At 43.7% G+C, this 17944-nt stretch overlaps 1 protein-coding gene across 1 annotated transcript in view; it reads right to left on the minus strand.

Moving 5' to 3' along the window:
* galnt18b (UDP-N-acetyl-alpha-D-galactosamine:polypeptide N-acetylgalactosaminyltransferase 18b) overlaps positions 1-17944 on the minus strand; it is an 88700-nt gene that overhangs the window by 12365 nt on the left and 58391 nt on the right. Inside the window, exons 7-8 of the mRNA XM_008288703.1 lie at positions 6646-6831; positions 2803-2940 (exon numbers count right to left, since the gene is read on the minus strand). Coding sequence (XP_008286925.1) covers positions 2803-2940; positions 6646-6831 — 324 coding nt within the window. The remainder of the gene's footprint in view (positions 1-2802; positions 2941-6645; positions 6832-17944) is intronic.

Raw genomic sequence — 17944 nt, forward strand, 5'->3', positions numbered from 1 at the left:
TAGATTAAAGCACAGCTACAGAACATACAGAACCTGAAAACGTGAACGAGAAACAAACTCTGAACCCTCTTTAACTCATTTCTGCTTTGTAAAAAAAAAATGTAAATCAGAGGCGTTCTGCTTCCCGAACATGACTCAGGCTTTGAGGCCCAGAGGGTTGTTCATGCGCGTCATGACAAAGGTCTGCCTGATTGCGAGATACAAACTGCACCATAGGGAGCTCCAGGGATTTGTGGTTTGTGTGAGGAGTGAATTAGGCAAAGATGTGAGATCAGAAGAACACAGCTAGGGATGATTTCAGCTCCCCCATTGGCTCCGGAGATGTCTACTTCTATCTGATAATCAGTAAATCCACAGGCAGTGCATGGTCCCCGCAAAAAGCTCCGGTCTAAACACTTCTAGTGCGACGGAAAAAAACAGTACGTGTGCATCGCTAAGTGACACCTGTGGGGACGCGGTGACGGTACAGCGGCATCTAGTGCACCTTTAGCTTCTGTAATGTGATGGGTTCTTTTTTCTAAATTAAATATGTGGGTGGAGTGTATGTAGGGATTTAAATCAAATCCTTCAGAGTTGATTGACGTGGCTTAGCGAGCACAAAGCGAGATGGAGCCGGAGCGAGATACAGAGCTGCAGAGGACGGTTCGCCTCCTCCCACACTTCTGGTTCAGGAAGAGGGGGAACGAGGGAGGAATAAACAGATCTGACCTCAAACGCATTCCTCCGAGATGTGAGAAAGTGTTTGCCTGAAAAATTGGTTTCCAACTTGCTGGTGGCGCGGCTGGAGGACCGGCGGTGCCAGTCCGCCGGCTGGGATTGTGTCGTCATGTTTCCAAAGTTTGTAATTGCAAATCGAACTGCGTAAACCTGTAAAATGAATTTGCATGAGAAACACCAGCCTGTGCCAGTAAAAAAAACCAACTCACAAATAAATAAAAATAAAAGAGCATCTGTTGAAAAATTAAAACCGCCTGTAGAACTTCCGAGCTCAAACTTCCCACACGATGTCTGCCACCGAAGTCAAAGGGTTTTGATCCTTGAATCTGATTGAACACTGGCGATCCAATCAAGGGTCAAACCGTCCAATCAGAGGCCAGACGGTTCCAATAGGTTTATCCTCACTCAAGCTCTTTGTGGAGGTGAAGCTTTGTTTTGTTTTTGTTTTAATATTCATGAGGAAACCTGATTGGCTGATGAATCAGGATATGAGGAGTAAGGTTGGGGCTGCAAGGTGGCTCAGTGGTTAGCTCCGTTGCCTCGCAGCTAGAAGGTCGCCGGCTTGCGTCTCGTCGAGGACACCTGGGATCTTCCTGTGTGGAGTCTCCATGTTCTCCCCGTGCAGCGTGGGTTCTCTCCGGGTTCTCCGGCTTCCTCCCACAGTCCAGAAACATGCTGAGGTTAATTGGTGATTCTAAATTGTCCGTAGGTGTGAATGTGAGTGTGCTTGGTTGTCTGTCTCTAAGTGTAGCCCTGTGATAGACTGGTTACCTGTCCAGGTGAACCTGCCTTCACCCTGAGTCAGCTGGGATAGACTCCAGCCCCCCTGGTGAGGATTAAGGTGTAGAGATGATGGATGGATGGAGTCAGGTTGGTTACGATTCAGGTAAGATGTCATGTTCAGCCAATCAGAGGTAAGCAGGGTCACACCTTTGTCTAAACTGAAACATAAAAATTTGCATGAGAAGAGTTGGAGTAAATTTTCCGGATAGACAACGGCGGCGGCTCGTCCAAGGATGGAGTTCATTGGATTATATCTGATGATGCTAACGGTAGAAGTTCAGCGTGTTTTGTTGCTCTGCAGTTATTTTAAGGTAAACTACGGTGCGGCAAAGTTTGATCTGCTTCTACTATTTATTTTCTTACTTAGCTGAATGTCGTGTTTTTTCCTGATATATGCGAAACATAACAAACACTTTGGGGAAAATCTAATCAAATCACATTAAATTAGATCTGCTGGGCGGGGTTAGCCCGTCGTCTTGGGTTGCATTTGATTACAAACGTCCCCAAGCTCAAGAAAAGCCTGAACACATAGAAGGTTTGTTGTTTTTTCTAACATAATCTCGCTGTATGTTTGTTTTTCTTCTTTACTGCCGTGTTAAACAGGGATCACAATCTGTCGCATGTAATGAGCCTTCAAACCACACACGACCGCCTAGTCCATGAAATGCATGTCACAAATATAGAATAATGAGGTCAACTAACTCGTAGAAATTAATGTAATGAGGCCCATCTGTTTCCTCAGTATATCCATCCAGCCTTTGTCAGTCCGTGTGAGAAAAAAGAGAAAAAAAAAATCCACTCGGCATAGAAAGCAGCGCCGTAATACTGCGGTCTGTGTGTCACTGTGTATTAGGGAGCATCATGGTGATGCGAGGTGGGAGGACCGTGGAAATAAAGCTGTTTGAGAACAACTAGGAATGGGCAAATAGAAACACTGCCAGCAAACCCCGTTGGCTGTCACTTCTCCTGGCTCCTCTGACTAATAAAATTCTGCCCGGAAACCCTTACGTATATTTAAAATAAGCTTCATTTAATCAATACGTTTGAGCCTTTGTGTTTCTGAGACCGCCACGGCAATCACACAGGAAATTATTTGTCAGTAACTTTTTCGCAAAGATCCCGAGTTGCTGCAGCAAACCTCGTCTTTGTGAACCGTCGTTTGTGTTCCTGACTGCAGCCATCCGGATCCCAACACGAGGGATTAAAATGATTTGCTCAGGCACGGTTTAGCCCTGTTCTGGCGTCCGCAGAGACACTCGACTGAATGCGGGATGAAGGGAAGGGGAAGAGGCGGCAGCTTACGACTCCATATGCGATGGTGTCGCTGTACATCCTCATCTCGGGGTAGATGTTGACCAGGTACCAGCGGAAGGTTTTACACTGCAGCCTCTTCCTCAGAGCCTTCCTCTCGGAGATATCGCCGATATCAATCCCCGAGTCCTGCACGGGTTTAAGCAAACAGACACACAAGGACACACACACACACACACACAAACGCACACAAAGCATAAAATTGATTAACTGTGGTCTGTGCAGAAGTGAATCCGATAATGGGCCATTGAGAAGCATTGTGCAGCCATTTGTTGTGTGTTTGAATAGCCGCTGTAAGGTTTTGATTTTTTTTTTTCCTTTTCTGCCTTGAAAACCATCGACCGTCCAGCTGCCACATCAAACAGCGGCGGTCTCATGCTACCAGAGATGGAAAACAACAAGTACGTTTGCTCAGCTACTGTATGTAAATGCAGTTTAAAGGTGCATTACTCCTGTGTTTGCATTTTAATGCTACTCGACACGACGACTTCAGCTGCACTTCACATGCAAATATGACTTCACTAGTGTAGAAAATCCATTGCTAGCATTAAACCAGCAGATAACTTTGTTCAACTCCTCAGATTTAGCTGCTGCTGACGTTTCTGCGCTTTAGCTTCAATGCAGTATTTTTTTTTTTACAGTGTGTTTCTGGTACTTGTACACAGAATCTAAACACACCTTCCACCATCTGCTGCACGTCGCCTCATCACCTTTCTTTAATACCTACCAGGCAGAAGCGGGCGCAAATATCGCTGACGTGGACACTCGGGCGCTCAGAAGCATCAGAATTCAGATCGGTGTGAACCGAAGATGAACGCTGTGTTGATTTTTACGCTCTCAGAGGTAAATTAACACTGACAATTTTGCTGTGTGGTTAATTCATGGGGCTAAAGCTGGGGCTAAATTTCATGCTTCTTGAGTACAGACTCTGTTAAACGCCTCATTATTGACTGAATGAATTGCCTGCAGATGTTCATCTATTCATAACGTGGATTTACATATTCAAACAGATTATGCAGGACAAGGAGGAGAGAAAAAAAAAGAGCCTCAGTGAACAAACATTTGATTTAGCCTTTGAGGGATGCTACATTTAACATAAGACAACATTATTTATCTCAATTTATTGAATTCGCTTCAAGATCAAACAAAAAATTAGCATTTTGTGAAAACCCTGAAATGCAACACTACCACAGCTGTAAAAGCACAACATGTTGATCATGCAGATGTCTTTATTCAACATCTCGAGTAACACAACAAAGCCTGAAATACAGAGTAGATGAAAAAAACGCAGCACATAGACATTAAATAAATGATGAACCTCGTCAATCGTCGTATTTGATGTTTTCTTTCTGCATTATTATTAGTTTTGCTGCAAAGTCACAGCCGTAATCTGGTTAATTATTCTTTTTAAATTTCCAGCATTTCCAATGAATTCTCTAATTGCTAACGTCTCCACTTAGATCGTTTTATTGGCGTCATATTAGCTGTTTATGTATTCAGCGGCCCGTATTTAATTCAGGCCGTTCTGTAAGTGACAAGAAAATCATTTGATTTGAGCCTCCAGGAGGTGTCACGGGCCCCGTTCGGCTGAACATCCGCGCTGGGAAGAGAGCAGCTGATAACGGACGACACTCAACCCTGTAAAATGAAGATCCGTCGACTGCAGGACGGACTGTGTCTGATATCATCTGCATTCATATTTGCGTGCATCATTTTTTCACGTCTATCTCGGGCGACCGTATGAATGCCTCCTTTGGATTATGACACAAAAGAAGAACAACAAAGCAAACTGAAGATCTTCTTATTTGGATGTTGTTTCTATTAAGGATGTGACAGATAATCAGTGTTATGTGGTGTTTTCTGACTCCTACAGTACAGCACACTGTAAAACGCTCACTTATCGAGGCAGAGGTGTGGTTTTTTTTCTCCTTGTCCACGCAAAATGATTCTGCCATCTGTAGCCTTCAGCCAGTTGTATTATATTGTATTAAAATGGTTCAGAATTGCAGCTCTGCAGACACGGTTTCATCTCAGCAGGCTGAAAAAACCTGTGGAGCTGAAACAACTTCATAACACAGGACAGCTTGTAATGGATTTTATCTTTGTGAGAAATTACACACATTAAGGCTGGTAGGTTTTGGTTTCGACACAACAACAAAAAATAGTTGTAGTTTATAAAAGGAACTGATTGGTTTAATTTCTGCCCAGGGTTTGTGTCCCTGCATATCCAAATATTACCGTTCCCTTCCCTGAAAACCTACAGAACAGCAGAGAGCAGTGGTCAGAATAAAGGCAGAAATAACAAATGCTATTGGATCTTATTGGGCTTGTTGTAGAGATTCACATAACTTAAACTTCTCCTTTCTACCTTCTGTCTGTAAATTTACTAAAATGCATCTAATAGAAGTCAAAGAAACATCTCACACAACTGTTTGTGTCAAAGGGCACGTCTCTGAAATCAAAAGAGATTCAACAAATTTGACCTGCAAGCGAGACGTGTCTGCGAAAAGTCTTTGAAGTCTGAAAAAGAAGCAAAACTAAACTTTCGGGAGAAGAAGCTCGTGCCAACTGTGGAGCGCGGCGGTGGAAATATTATGGCTCGGGGTTGCTTCGCCGCCGCTGGGACCAGGCAGCTTGCAGCCACTGAGTCAACTGTGAATTCTGAATCAAATCAAAGCGTGCTTGAAGATAATGTGAGGCCATCTGTCTGAAAGTCCAAGTTGAACCGGAGTCGGACCTTTCAATGTGATAATGATACTTTGCAAAATCCTCCAAGAAACGTCTCCGAAGAAGGAAACGGTGGGTTGTGGAAAGAAAAAAGTCTCCTGGACTTTTACACTCGAGTCCCACTGGAATGTGATGGAGGATATTTGAAACAGCACTTTAAGGAAAACTCTTGCAAATGAAGAAGTTTTTCATGGAAGAGTGGTGGAAGAGACTCGTGGAAGATTATGCAAAATGACTACAAGGGCAGTGGTGGCTTCTGATGGATGCACTTAGTGTTCCAGGAAAAATGGACATCAACTGATGTTTGTGTTGAACGAATGATTGAAAAAGCCAGTTTTTCTTGTGGTTGTGTTCAAGTATCACCTTTATTTGACTGCTAAATGTCAACAAAAGCCAACAACTGCCACCTACATACAAATTCACTGATTTACCAACATCATAGCGTGCACCGTAGTACCGGTGTAACGTTAGGGGATGATATGAAAGTGAAATATCGTGATATAGTTTGAGTGAAACGCACAGTGCCATTGTTTTGGTCTAATGCACATGGAGCGAGAAGCACGGCGGCGACCGAGGAGGAGGATGAATGCATCGACCGATACAGTACGGCTGGACCCGGATATTTGAGCATTCAGACATTGTGATGGTGTCTGGGTAGCACTTTTGAGATCTGAATATTCGCCCGCCACCCGCCGCTACCCGATGGTGGAAACAGAACTGTGACCTCTAACCTAAACTGGCATCAGCAGCCAAGTACTGCCTGTGCATCTCGCCCACTTCCACCCCGTCGGTCCGAATATTCACCCGCCGCTCATTTCCATTTGAAATTCCTTTTGATTGAACAAATTGTCAGCAAGCAGTTTACAACTGATGCACCATGGATTTTGGTACAATGCAGCTTTAATGCACATCAAAAACAGCTGCCTGCTTTTTTTTATTTGCACCAATAAAGTTGTGCAGTTTTGAAGTATTTTGTCTGGCCTCAATTATATCGTCAGCTATATCGTCAGTTATGCCGTTATCGCAAATTTTCTCATTTATATCATGATAAATATTTTTGGTCTAGCTTGCACTGTACAAAAACATATAACTGACATGATTCCTCACCTCCACGGGGATGTTCCAAGCCATGTAGACGTGACTTTTAAACTCGTCCATCCAAACCTCGGCGACTCTGAGGGCGTTTCGACGCACGTGAGACGTCAGATCCTCGGTGTAGGGTTTGTGAGCGCGCTCTATGTGAGCGATGCGAGCACAAGGCAGGACCTCCACGCTGCCGCCACACTGCCACACCTGGAACAAAGAGGGAAAACAGGAGGGTCATTCTGGTCTATTAAGGGTTTGTGTTTTTCATCTCTTTTGAAAAGTCACAAGAAACACATTTAAGACTTGAAACCAGAGTCGGTACCAAACGCTAGACAGATGCTACACACTTAGTCAGAGCTTCATCTGATGCAAGCCTTTTATGAAAACTGTCAGAAGTTAACTTCAAAAAGTGGAGCTTGGTTCCTCATGTTGCCACGGATAAAAAAAACCCAACCACCCAACTAATTCACTACTGAGTCATTTCAATAACTTTATGAATTTTTGTATTTTTACCATTTTCCACGATTTTATTCTTCTCATTTGTCTCAATCATTTAGTTTAGTTTCTTCTTGTTTCAGTGTTGACGATGACATTATCTGTATAAAACAGACTCAGGTGTGAAAGCTGTTCGGGGAATTCCACGATGCAGTCGATGCAGCGGGCCGTGATGCCGCCGCGTCTAAGCTGCTTAAAGCTCGAACTGGCTGATGAGCACGGGCCCCTCATCACTCCTGCTGTCTGCCGCATCCCACGGTGGACGATGTGAGTAGTCCCAGCGCCCGGGAGGAAACGCCTGGCTCCTTGATGACCAAAAGCCAGTGGCACTAACTCCTCACATAATGAAGACCTCTGGGAGGCCGAAGACCCTGCTGCAGGAATCTCTGCAAACCTTCCTCTAACCTCCATCCTGCAGGCGGTGACACATAATGATAACAATTCCTCTGAATATAAATTTAGTTAAAGTACGTCAATTTGGTGCACATGAAGTCCCGCTTCATAATCAAGGGCGTCTTGTGATGCATTTATAAAAACTAAACCTTCCTCCAAGTATTTCTAATCAACATGTAATTAAGCTGTGGGTTCTGGTTCTTTGTGTAAACCCACTTGATTTTTTATTCCTATTTAGAATCTTTATTCTTTAACAGCCAACTCAGATATGAGTTATTGGTATTTCCATTTATTTTGTCTATTTTTTTTTAATGATTAATACAAATACATCAAAAGGATGCGAGTTTCTGAGTTGAGACATAAATGAGAAATAATGAGAATTAAACCTCGGAGGGGAACGAGTTGGAAATAAATTAGGCCGGACAAAGCTCCTGATTAGTATCTGAAGACTCTGAATGATATCTCAAAGCAATTCAAGCACTCCAGAGGCGTGGTGAAGATGCGCTTTTGGGATTCATGTGGGGTCACCAGAGGAGATGTCACCACCAGAGCCTGTGGAAGATGCTCAGAAATCACTTCAATGTGCCGGGCTTGACATTAGCCCGGGACACCCGATGTTTCCGTATGAATAAGGCTGAAACCGTCCCGCTGCGCTGTTATGTGACGACCGAATGGCACAGCTGACATCCTTCCTGTCATTTCCATCAAAAAAACCAAAGGAAAAAAAAAAAAAAGGTATTTGGTGCAAATGTGCATCATCAAGGACAAAGAACAAAACACGAGATTTGAGATAAAGTGTGAACATGATGGGGACACTAATGATAGGACGCTCTCTGCAGACATTAAACTGTCTGTCAAGCGTATCCGGTCGTGACTTTGTGAGCGTGCTGCCACTGTCTCGTTATTCAAGAGCAAAAAATCGCCTCCTCTGTCTTTTTAATAACTACTTTCAAATCTAATTCAAAGGAAACGAGGATGTTTTGAATTTCTTTTGCAGCCCTACAGTAAATCACGAACACGAGGGAGGTCACACAATTTGAAAACACAGCTGGTAATTTATGTACATAATCATACATGGTACATATTTACTCACACACATATTCATGGGGCTGCAGTCGGATTTCTGTGGGATGCAAGTGATTGAAAAAAAAAACAACACATTTACAGTTCTGACTATGAAGCGAACTGAAGATCATCCTGGTTTATTTACTGGCCAATTTTAAGGTGTCTGAGTAGATTTGTTTGGCTCGTGTGGTTATTAGCTTCAATGCTGAGCTGCAGCAGCTGCAGTGGTTTCCAAGAATGACAAAAAAAAAACCCAGACTGCCTCAGATTCATGTGCAGCTTCCAAACTGAACACAAAAAATTCATGGTCAGCTGTAGTGTTACTGTCATGGTCACGGGACCTCTGGGGTGTCCTGTGGAGTCTGACAGAGCTGCCATGCAAGGTGCTGCCTGCCTTTGGGAGCAACTTCAGGTTCAGCGTCCTGCCCAAGGACACCTGGACTGTGGAGGGGATCCAACCGCCAACCTTGGAGGACAACCTGCTCTCCCACCTCCCACTTTTCAATTAAAAAAAAAAAATGCCGCCATTTGTTACTGTTCAGGTTTCTGTGGTTTGGCTGTTGTTATAAATGACAAATAGAAATTTCTCAGCAAGATTAGAAGCCAGGGAATAGTTAACAAAGTTACTACAGTTCATCATGTGGGGAAACATGAACGTTTGAACCACATGACATCCAATGACGGACATTTCCCTCAAAACCAACCACAAACGTCGACCTCGCCGTGGTGCCGACGGAGACGTCAGACTGATTCATGCTCTGGGTGCCACAGGTCTAAATCTAACTGCAGTCCATCAAACAGTTGTGGAGACGTTTCAGGCTGAACCAAAGTGCTGAACTGGCTGATGCTGCTACAGCAGGTACATCACTTGCTAACACATGACTTCATACTTTACAGCAGGGGTGTCCAATCCTGGTCCTCGAGGGCCGCAATCCTGCATGTTTTAGATGTTTCCCTTCTTCCAACACACCTGATTCAACTGATCAGGATTGTTATCAGGCTTCTGCAGAGCTTGATGATGAGCTGATCATTTGATCAGGTGTGTTGGAAGAAGGGAAACATCTAAAACATGCAGGATTGCGGCCCTCGAGGACCAGAGTTCGACACCCCTGCTTTACAGTCTTCAGCCTGACTTTGTGCCACCGCTGATGAAACTTCTTCGGCTCCAGCAGTGTGCAGCTTCGGCCCGAGCACCATTTTCCTCCATTCTTGAAAGTCAACTTTCTTTTCCTGACAACGAAACAAAGGCCTCAGAGTTTTCGCCTGTGTGACGCCCCTGCAGTTACCCACTAATTGCCGCCGCCGTTTTCCAAATTCATTTCTAGAAATGGGCCATTACTGTCAAGACAAAAGCTGGAGTCCTCCATTACTACGGATGGCTGTATTGTTATTCCATTCAAAACAAAACGGCTTCATACAGTCGGATATTCCTAATGGCGCATTCCCCTTGAATGATCAAACCCACCATCTCATTTGCATGTTGACTCAGACAATCTGTTTTCCAGCGTGCCGCCGAAGCAAAACGCTCGACAAAGCCGAGGCAAACAATTACACAACGCTTTACTCCAAGGTGGCGGCGCACTGCTGGATGTAAGACGGTGCTCCACCTCCACGCTGTCACATAGACGCTCTGCAAACCTAATTGCTGACACTCGGTCCGTGTCATTTAAGGGCGATGCTTCACCCACACTTTGGTAGAAATAAATCACCTCTCCGCCGCTTACAGCCCATGTTTGAGTCTACTTTGTGTGATTAAGAGTCAGGTCCTCACTCCGCCAAGTCTCCTCGACTCCTCGGCGATGGAACAATCTCAGCCAGGGCAGCACAACCACTCCCTTCCATTGTAAACTTAAAACTCATCTCCTCAAGAAATACCTCACGTCCTCTGCTCCCTCTTGTATCAAACCCCTTTTTCTGCCATATCCTCTTGCAAATATGCTCTTGTCTCATCAATCTCATCTTCCTCGCCATCGAGCTGTTCTTTCTCTAATTCTTTTTTTTCTTTGTGGAACTTTTCTGGCAGAGAAAGCGTTCTCACATTACAGCTGTGTTTGCTTGGATCTATTATCGGGGCTCCATCAGCCTGAGCCTAAGTTAATTTTCCTGCTGCCCTCATCGTAATTTGCTTTAGATAAGAGCAGGCGCTAAATACCTGTAATGTAAATGTAATATGGGTGGAAGTGCTTTATTCATTCTCCCCTGCGTGGCGGTGCCGGTTAGCAGGAGCAGGATGTACAGCGGCGTAAAGTGGATTTTGATGGGAGCACTCACAAGGTTATTTAGCGAAAAGCTGTGAGGATATGAAGCATCATAATGATCAGTTTTATGGTGCAGCAATAGTTCAGATCAAATTATCAGTACACAGGCTTTGGGTTCATAATTGGATTGTCAATCTGCTTCGTGTCGTAAGCTCTTGGCAACCTCTGGTTCGTGCAGCCTCGAAGTGCTCCACCCAAAATCTATCTTTAGAGCGTCGAGCCTTCACCCCCTGCAGGCTTTAAAGGCGGCTACAAGATGCTCGTGTTTTTGTTCTTCACTAATAACAGCAGCCGCTTGAAGTCTCGTTGGTAGCAACAGAGAATTTAAAATCCAAAAAACAAGGAAGATAATACCTAAACTGTCTGAAAACACTCCGATGGCATAAAACAGTTAAGAAAAGCGTCTCTTTGGTCATCTTTAATTGATAGATGAACACATTTTATGCTAATATCACTGACTTCCAAGACTAAGTGCAGTCGTGACTCGATAATCCAACACTAAATGTAAAACCTTCTTTGATGTCGGATATCAAGGCTGTCGGATTGTCAAGACGGAGGTCCAGATACAAGGAGGGCTTGATGCTGGAAGGCTCATTAGTTGTTAATTATTGTTCATAGTTGTTATAATAACTAGTAGGGCTGGTCCCAATAGAACTTTATGGATATTCAGGCCCAATTAATGATGAATATCCAGTGTGGTCGGGGGACACTTCCACCCCGGGGCAGCGCTCTGACGGGGTGGAAGTGTCCAGAACACACAGGCAGTACTTGGCTGCTGATGCTAGTTTAGTTAGCGCTCACACTTCTGTTTCCTCCATCGGTGGCGGTGGGGGAGTGGCAGATACGCTCCACCGTTACCATCCATGTTTACTTCCATAAACACTGAGCACGCTCGCTGCGTGTGACGTCGTCGTGTCCTCTTCTGCGCATGCGGGACACTTTTGGCTCGTATGAAGTTCACACAGCAGATCACATACAAGTCGCATTGAACTGGAAACGTGAAGGAAGTCACAAAGAAATCCTCATTGAGCATCAAGTCCTGCAGTGTGAACGTAGCCAATCTGTGGGATTGTTCAGTCAGATAATACGCCGTCATCCTGATTGGTGACATTAAATGTCATGTCGGAGTCACAATCCAAGGCTGTCGCTATGTTAAGGCTGTTTTTATGGGTTCTGTTGGTTTTTCCTAAAAACCTGTCGGATAGCAGGTTTAGGATTGTTAAGGGTCGGATTATCGACTGTAACTAGATTTTGTGTTGGTAAAGGTGGTGCACATTCAGGGGCAACACATCTACTGTGTGTACCAGAAGGTGAGCTGAGGTTGGTCGCAGTTACCAGGAGATAAACTATTAAGAAACCCACTGAGCTAGAGTTAAATTTCCATCCAGCTTAAGCAGAGACTACTTGCTTCTAATAGTTGCAGAGAGTTGAACTGGCTAAAAACGAGGAGCAATTTTAGACTAATTTCTTTAAAAATGACTAGAAATGGCACTTTAGTGCAGCATATATGAACATAAAGCCCTGACAGACACAGCAGCAGCAAATAAGAGGCTGAAGCTTATTAGAGTATGAGTTGCTCGCGACTAATTACCATAATCTTAATGAGGTTAATAAATGTATTACCTCAGGATATTTTTTACCCAATTATAAAACTGAAGCCCCAGAAGTAGCAACTTCTAAATAACCACAGTTTTGTCTAATTATTACCTGTCAAGATATAATATTACTCCTTTAGTATCTTCTTATTAATGAGAAAGTCCTTTTGTTTTTTTTTCCTTGTCATAAAGTCATAGTAGTAAATTACAAATGCATCTACATCCTGTATCTGGTCCAAAAGGTACCGGTTGGTGTCCCCACCTTCTCCCATACGGCCCTACGGGATGTTATGTTTCAGGGAAGTTGGGAAAACTGGAGAGGACTTGAAAAAGATGACACAGTCTCATTTCAAGCTGCGCAGTCCAAGATGAGGAAAACCATGAGTTCATGCATCAGTCATGCCATGAGTCATCACTGCACGCCGGCGGTGGGGAATGAGACGGGGGGGTTTTTCCTGCCATACATCACGGCCCTTAATAAAAAGCTTGGAATGCCACTAGATGTAAGGGCATGATGTGTCTGCCTCTTATTGGATTTTTCAGCAGGATGCCAAAGGAAACTGTCTGGAGATTATTTTTTCATTTGCACTTAAAACAATGCTGGAAAATGTCTCACAAACTGGAGCCGATTCAAATGAGCAAATCCTTTGTTAATTTGCTGTGAAACATGTGTTGCAGTGTTACCGGCATCCTGATAGTTTCTGATGTGAAAATGTGGTGACACCTTGTCAGAGATAAATGTCACAACTTGAAAAGAAATGCAACAGCAAAGGAAACCCATACATCTACATTCTGCTGACAAGATGAGCAGAACCTCAGGAACTTTTTGCTCCATATCTTCCTGTGATTTACCGTGCTAGGAGTTTCCTTTTTGCTTTATACTTGTCTATGTATCTGAAGCTATCTGCTTTCATCTCCCTGCACCACCTCTTCTGTCCCTCCAGAAACCTTAACTGGCTTTAAAAAAAAAAAACAGCCTAATATTTCCCACTGCATTCATTTCACATTTCCTCAGTATTTTGCGATAATAAAACCCTGCACATCAAAGCACAGACTTACTTTAAAGGTAAAGCTTAGCTTCCTCTTTCGCTGCCCAGAGCACAGAGTTGAAGCGCTGCAGACAATCGGCAGAGTTTCTACTGTATGCGTATCAGCTCTCACTGTCTGTTGTCTGAAAGGGAGGAGTGCATTTCCCATCCTCTCCGCAGAAACGCTGAACCATTTACAGACAATACTGACTTGGAGAGGCCGGATGCACCGTCACCACTGTCCTTCTGTCCTCTCCATACAGAGTTAAACAAGTGGTGTATTTCTGGATGAATTCTGTCTGCGTTTGTCTAATTTCACCACATACAGTCGTGACTCCATAATCCGACCCTTAACAATCCTAAACCTGCTACCCGACAGGTTTTTAGGAAAAACCAACAGAACCCATAAAAACAGCCTTAACATAGCGACAGCCTTGGATTGTGACTCCGACATGACATTTAATGTCACCAATCAGGATGACGGCGTATTATCTGACTGAACAATCCCACAGATTGGCTACGTTCACACTGCAGGACTTGATGCTCAATGAGGATTTCTTTGTGACTTCCTTCACGTTTCCAGTTCAATGCGACTTGTATGTGATCTGCTGTGTGAACTTCATACGAGCCAAAAGTGTCCCGCATGCGCAGAAGAGGACACGACGACGTCACACGCAGCGAGCGTGCTCAGTGTTTATGGAAGTAAACATGGATGGTAACGGTGGAGCGTATCTGCCACTCCCCCGCCGCCACCGATGGAGGAAACAGAAGTGTGAGCGCTAACTAAACTAGCATCAGCAGCCAAGTACTGCCTGTGTGTTCTGGACACTTCCACCCCGGCACAGCACTCCCACGGGGTGGAAGTGTCCCCCGACCACGCAGAATATTCTGATATTCATCATTAATTGGGCCTGAATATCCAGAGAGCAGAAAGTTCTACTGGGACCAGCTCTACTAGTTATTATAACAACTATGAACAATAATTAACAACTAATGAGCCTTCCAGCATCAAGCCCTCCTCGTATCTGGACCTCCGTCTTGACAATCCAACAGCCTTGCTATCCGACATAAAAGAAGGTTTTACATTTAGAGTCGGATTATCGAGTCACGACCGTACACGACCAAACCCTTCTGTTTTGTATATTTCACCACAGAGAACTGCTCGTGTTAATTTGACATATGTAATTAATTGATTATCTGCTGGTAGTTTTTCATGTTGGTCTCATGTTTGAATAGAAATCACGACCATATAAATCCACAGCAGTCACATCATTAGTCTGCATTTGTCCCACACAGTGAAAAGTGGAACCCTGATCCAGAGCTGGACCAAAACACATTTTATATTAATTTTAAAACACCTCTGTCATGTCACTTCACACGACTTTTTTTCAGATAATTTCCACTGATGATGATGATGATGAGTATTAGAACCTTAAATTAAAACATGAAGCACCACATTTAAAACTAGCAGAGGTAAGGAAAGGTGAAACACTTTTATCTTTAACTGGAGTACAAAGACGTAGCTGTTAATGAAGAAAGCTTGCGACGGAGCGTCTTAATTCATCAGGTGACGCTGTCACATTAAGCCACTGGCAGGATACTTGTAAAATCAATCAGGTCGCATTTTCTACGACACGAACCACCTCTGCTGCAGCAAACTCACTAATGGACGTCGCTGCCTGGTCATCGCTCCGTCTGTGGTCGCATTTAAATACCCGCCATGAAAGTGTCACATCTTCCATGAACACAGAAATGTTCAGTGTGTTAGTCCTGGAGTTTTTAGACATCAGTCACTTCATGCACATGTTCTAAACCTGTGACAGCGTGGACATTTGACAAATGGACCATTAAGACTTGAAGCGTTTGACGTCGATCTACTCAAACCGCCTCCAGGATGAACATCCAGGAAAACGCTTCACGTGCGCTATAAGACATTAACGAGATTTTTTAAAAAAATATGCTGCCGTTGGACTGCAGGCGATTAAACAAGCAGCTACATTCTACATTCTATCTAATGAATGATGACACTGATGAGAAAATTATTAGGGGATGGCCAGGCTTGATTAGAGTCGTGAGAGGAGAGGCGAGCGCTCCTCTCGCCCACTGCGGTTATTAATTACACCACGGAGATGAACAGTCAGACAAACGCAAAAAGAAAAAAGGGAAAAGATTTAAAACCTACTCAGTCACATACAGCCACACCCTTTATGTAAAACACTGTACACCCTATTTAAAGAGTTCGTCTCCGTCGCACCAGAACCTGTGTTTAAACGCAATCACTTCAGAAGGTCAACAAGTGTCACGTTCAACGCTCGGCTGCAGCATCTTGATTTTAAGTATGTGGCAGATACAACTTTGCTGGGTTTTGCATACTTGATTGAAATATTGTTTGATTGTTTCTGAAATTTTTAATTCATGAATCACAATAATCAAATTAATAGATGGTTAAAATAATAACAATTAGCTGCAGACTCAACACAAACTGGATGCAGCCTCTGAAATGCTAAGCAGACCTCTGTGGACCTAAACCTGCATTCTTTCTAATGGCCAGCAGGGGGCGACTCCTCTGGGTAAAAAAATAACTCAGATTGTATAGAAATCTACGACAAAATGACTCGACTTTGCACTCGTTCTGCTACTTCGCTAAACGTTTTCTTAATGAGTTATTGGTCTTAAGTGGTAGTTTTAAGTCCTCTTGAATGCAGCATGAGGTTCAGATTGTAAATGATGGCCTTATTTTTGATTAACAGGTCGTTACTGTCTGGGTGCTGTCCTGTTCCAAAAGTTGATTACGACCAAATTATAAACTCGACGTCTCAAAACAGTAGCTCAGAAGCCAGTTGGTGACGTCACAGTGGCTACGTCTGTCTTTTATATTCTGCCTCTGAGCCCCACGCTAAACATATTTAGAAATGCAAAACCATTCTTCTGTCCTTGACTTTGATCCGGACCTTCCCAGTGGCGAAGCCGTGAGCACCACAAACAGTTCCAGGCACCACCGCTTACACTGTAATGTGATGGAAGCAGAAATATCTCCTAAACTAATTAAACCAAAACTGTGTTCATGACTGCAAGAGACAACTGAGAAAAAAAATAGTTTTGTGCCAAAGATTTGGGAGATGCAGATGTTTAGATTCTTAATCGTCACATAAGACCATCACAGAGTCCAAAATTCATTCTGCAGCAGGACAACAGCCCCAAACACACAGCCAGACTCATAAAGAATCGTCTTCACAGTCCTACAGCAGATGGTATCGGCCCATCTGGGATTAAAGGAAGACACCGAGACGGCCTGAATCCACAGAAGAACCTACTGGCCAAGTAGAGTGTGCAAGGAAACCTAGAGGTGTCGCTTTAAAGGTAAAGCAGATGGTCAAACCAAACATAAGTGATGTTTTATTTCTGTGCATTACCTTCTGCTCTGTGTTTTACGTTTTGGGAACCTGAGAGAGCTATTAAACGCTAACAACCCCATCACTGGGACCAACCACCACGCTCAGGTTTAATGTTCTACATGCATATAAAACCTCCGTCCTCTTGGTGTTTTTGCTGACCCTCTCTTGGCTCTGAACGCTGCCCTTGAAAATAAATAGCTAATGAAGAATAAATGCATATAAATGTAATTTCTTGGAGATGGGGCTGAAATAATCCATACAGACAGCCACGTGAAGGTTCGCAGTCTTGAATTATTAATGCATAAACTAAAACCCATCTAAAGCATGGAGTTTTCTTTAGAGGGTTAGAAACACAAAGTTTGTTGTTGCTTCGTGTCGTCTCTTTACGCTGAGGCTGTCATCTTTAGAGATTAGATTCTCACCACCGCCGCTGCTTTCTACACAAGCTATAGGCGTCCACTTATGTGTGAGTTTGTGTTGAATTATAGCAGCAGAAACGGAGTAGTTGTTTAAATGGCGTAAACTAACCCATATGCAAAGGCTTTTAAGACGCGTGGGTAATGAAATCAAACAAGGATTTATGTGCTCCAGAAATCTAAACAATATCTGCAGAGCGAACAGGAAACTGCACATTTATATCCACTAGACGAGCTCAGTGTTTTCCTCCACGATGCTGCTGCGCTGGCTGCACACAGATCCTCCTTCCAGAAAGCAACGCTATAAACAATTTAATTCAGCAGTCGTAATGATGAGTGTGTCTTGGCACATCTGTACTGGGGAAATCCCAGCAGCCTCCGCTTGAGTGGTGCTTATTACAAAATAAAAGCTCGCAGCCGGCACAATGACACGCGCAGCTTTGTTGTACGGACGCAATGTTGAATCCACTGAGAGAGATATCTGTGTTGACTAGGGGCTTGATTAAATTTTTTATCTGAACAGTTCCTCCTAACAATTGTAAGCAGAAAAATGTTCTGGCATGTTGGCAACGCTAACACAAAGGGTCACACAACTCTGGAGTTGTGCAAGTTTGGAGAGTGTGGCCTTGTTCTAGATGTGTGTTTGAGGTGATGGATGTCTCAATCAATCTACAG

The sequence above is a fragment of the Stegastes partitus genome, unplaced genomic scaffold (assembly GCF_000690725.1).
Source record: "Stegastes partitus isolate 25-593 unplaced genomic scaffold, Stegastes_partitus-1.0.2 Scaffold571, whole genome shotgun sequence".
Taxonomy (NCBI): Eukaryota; Metazoa; Chordata; class Actinopteri; family Pomacentridae; genus Stegastes; species Stegastes partitus.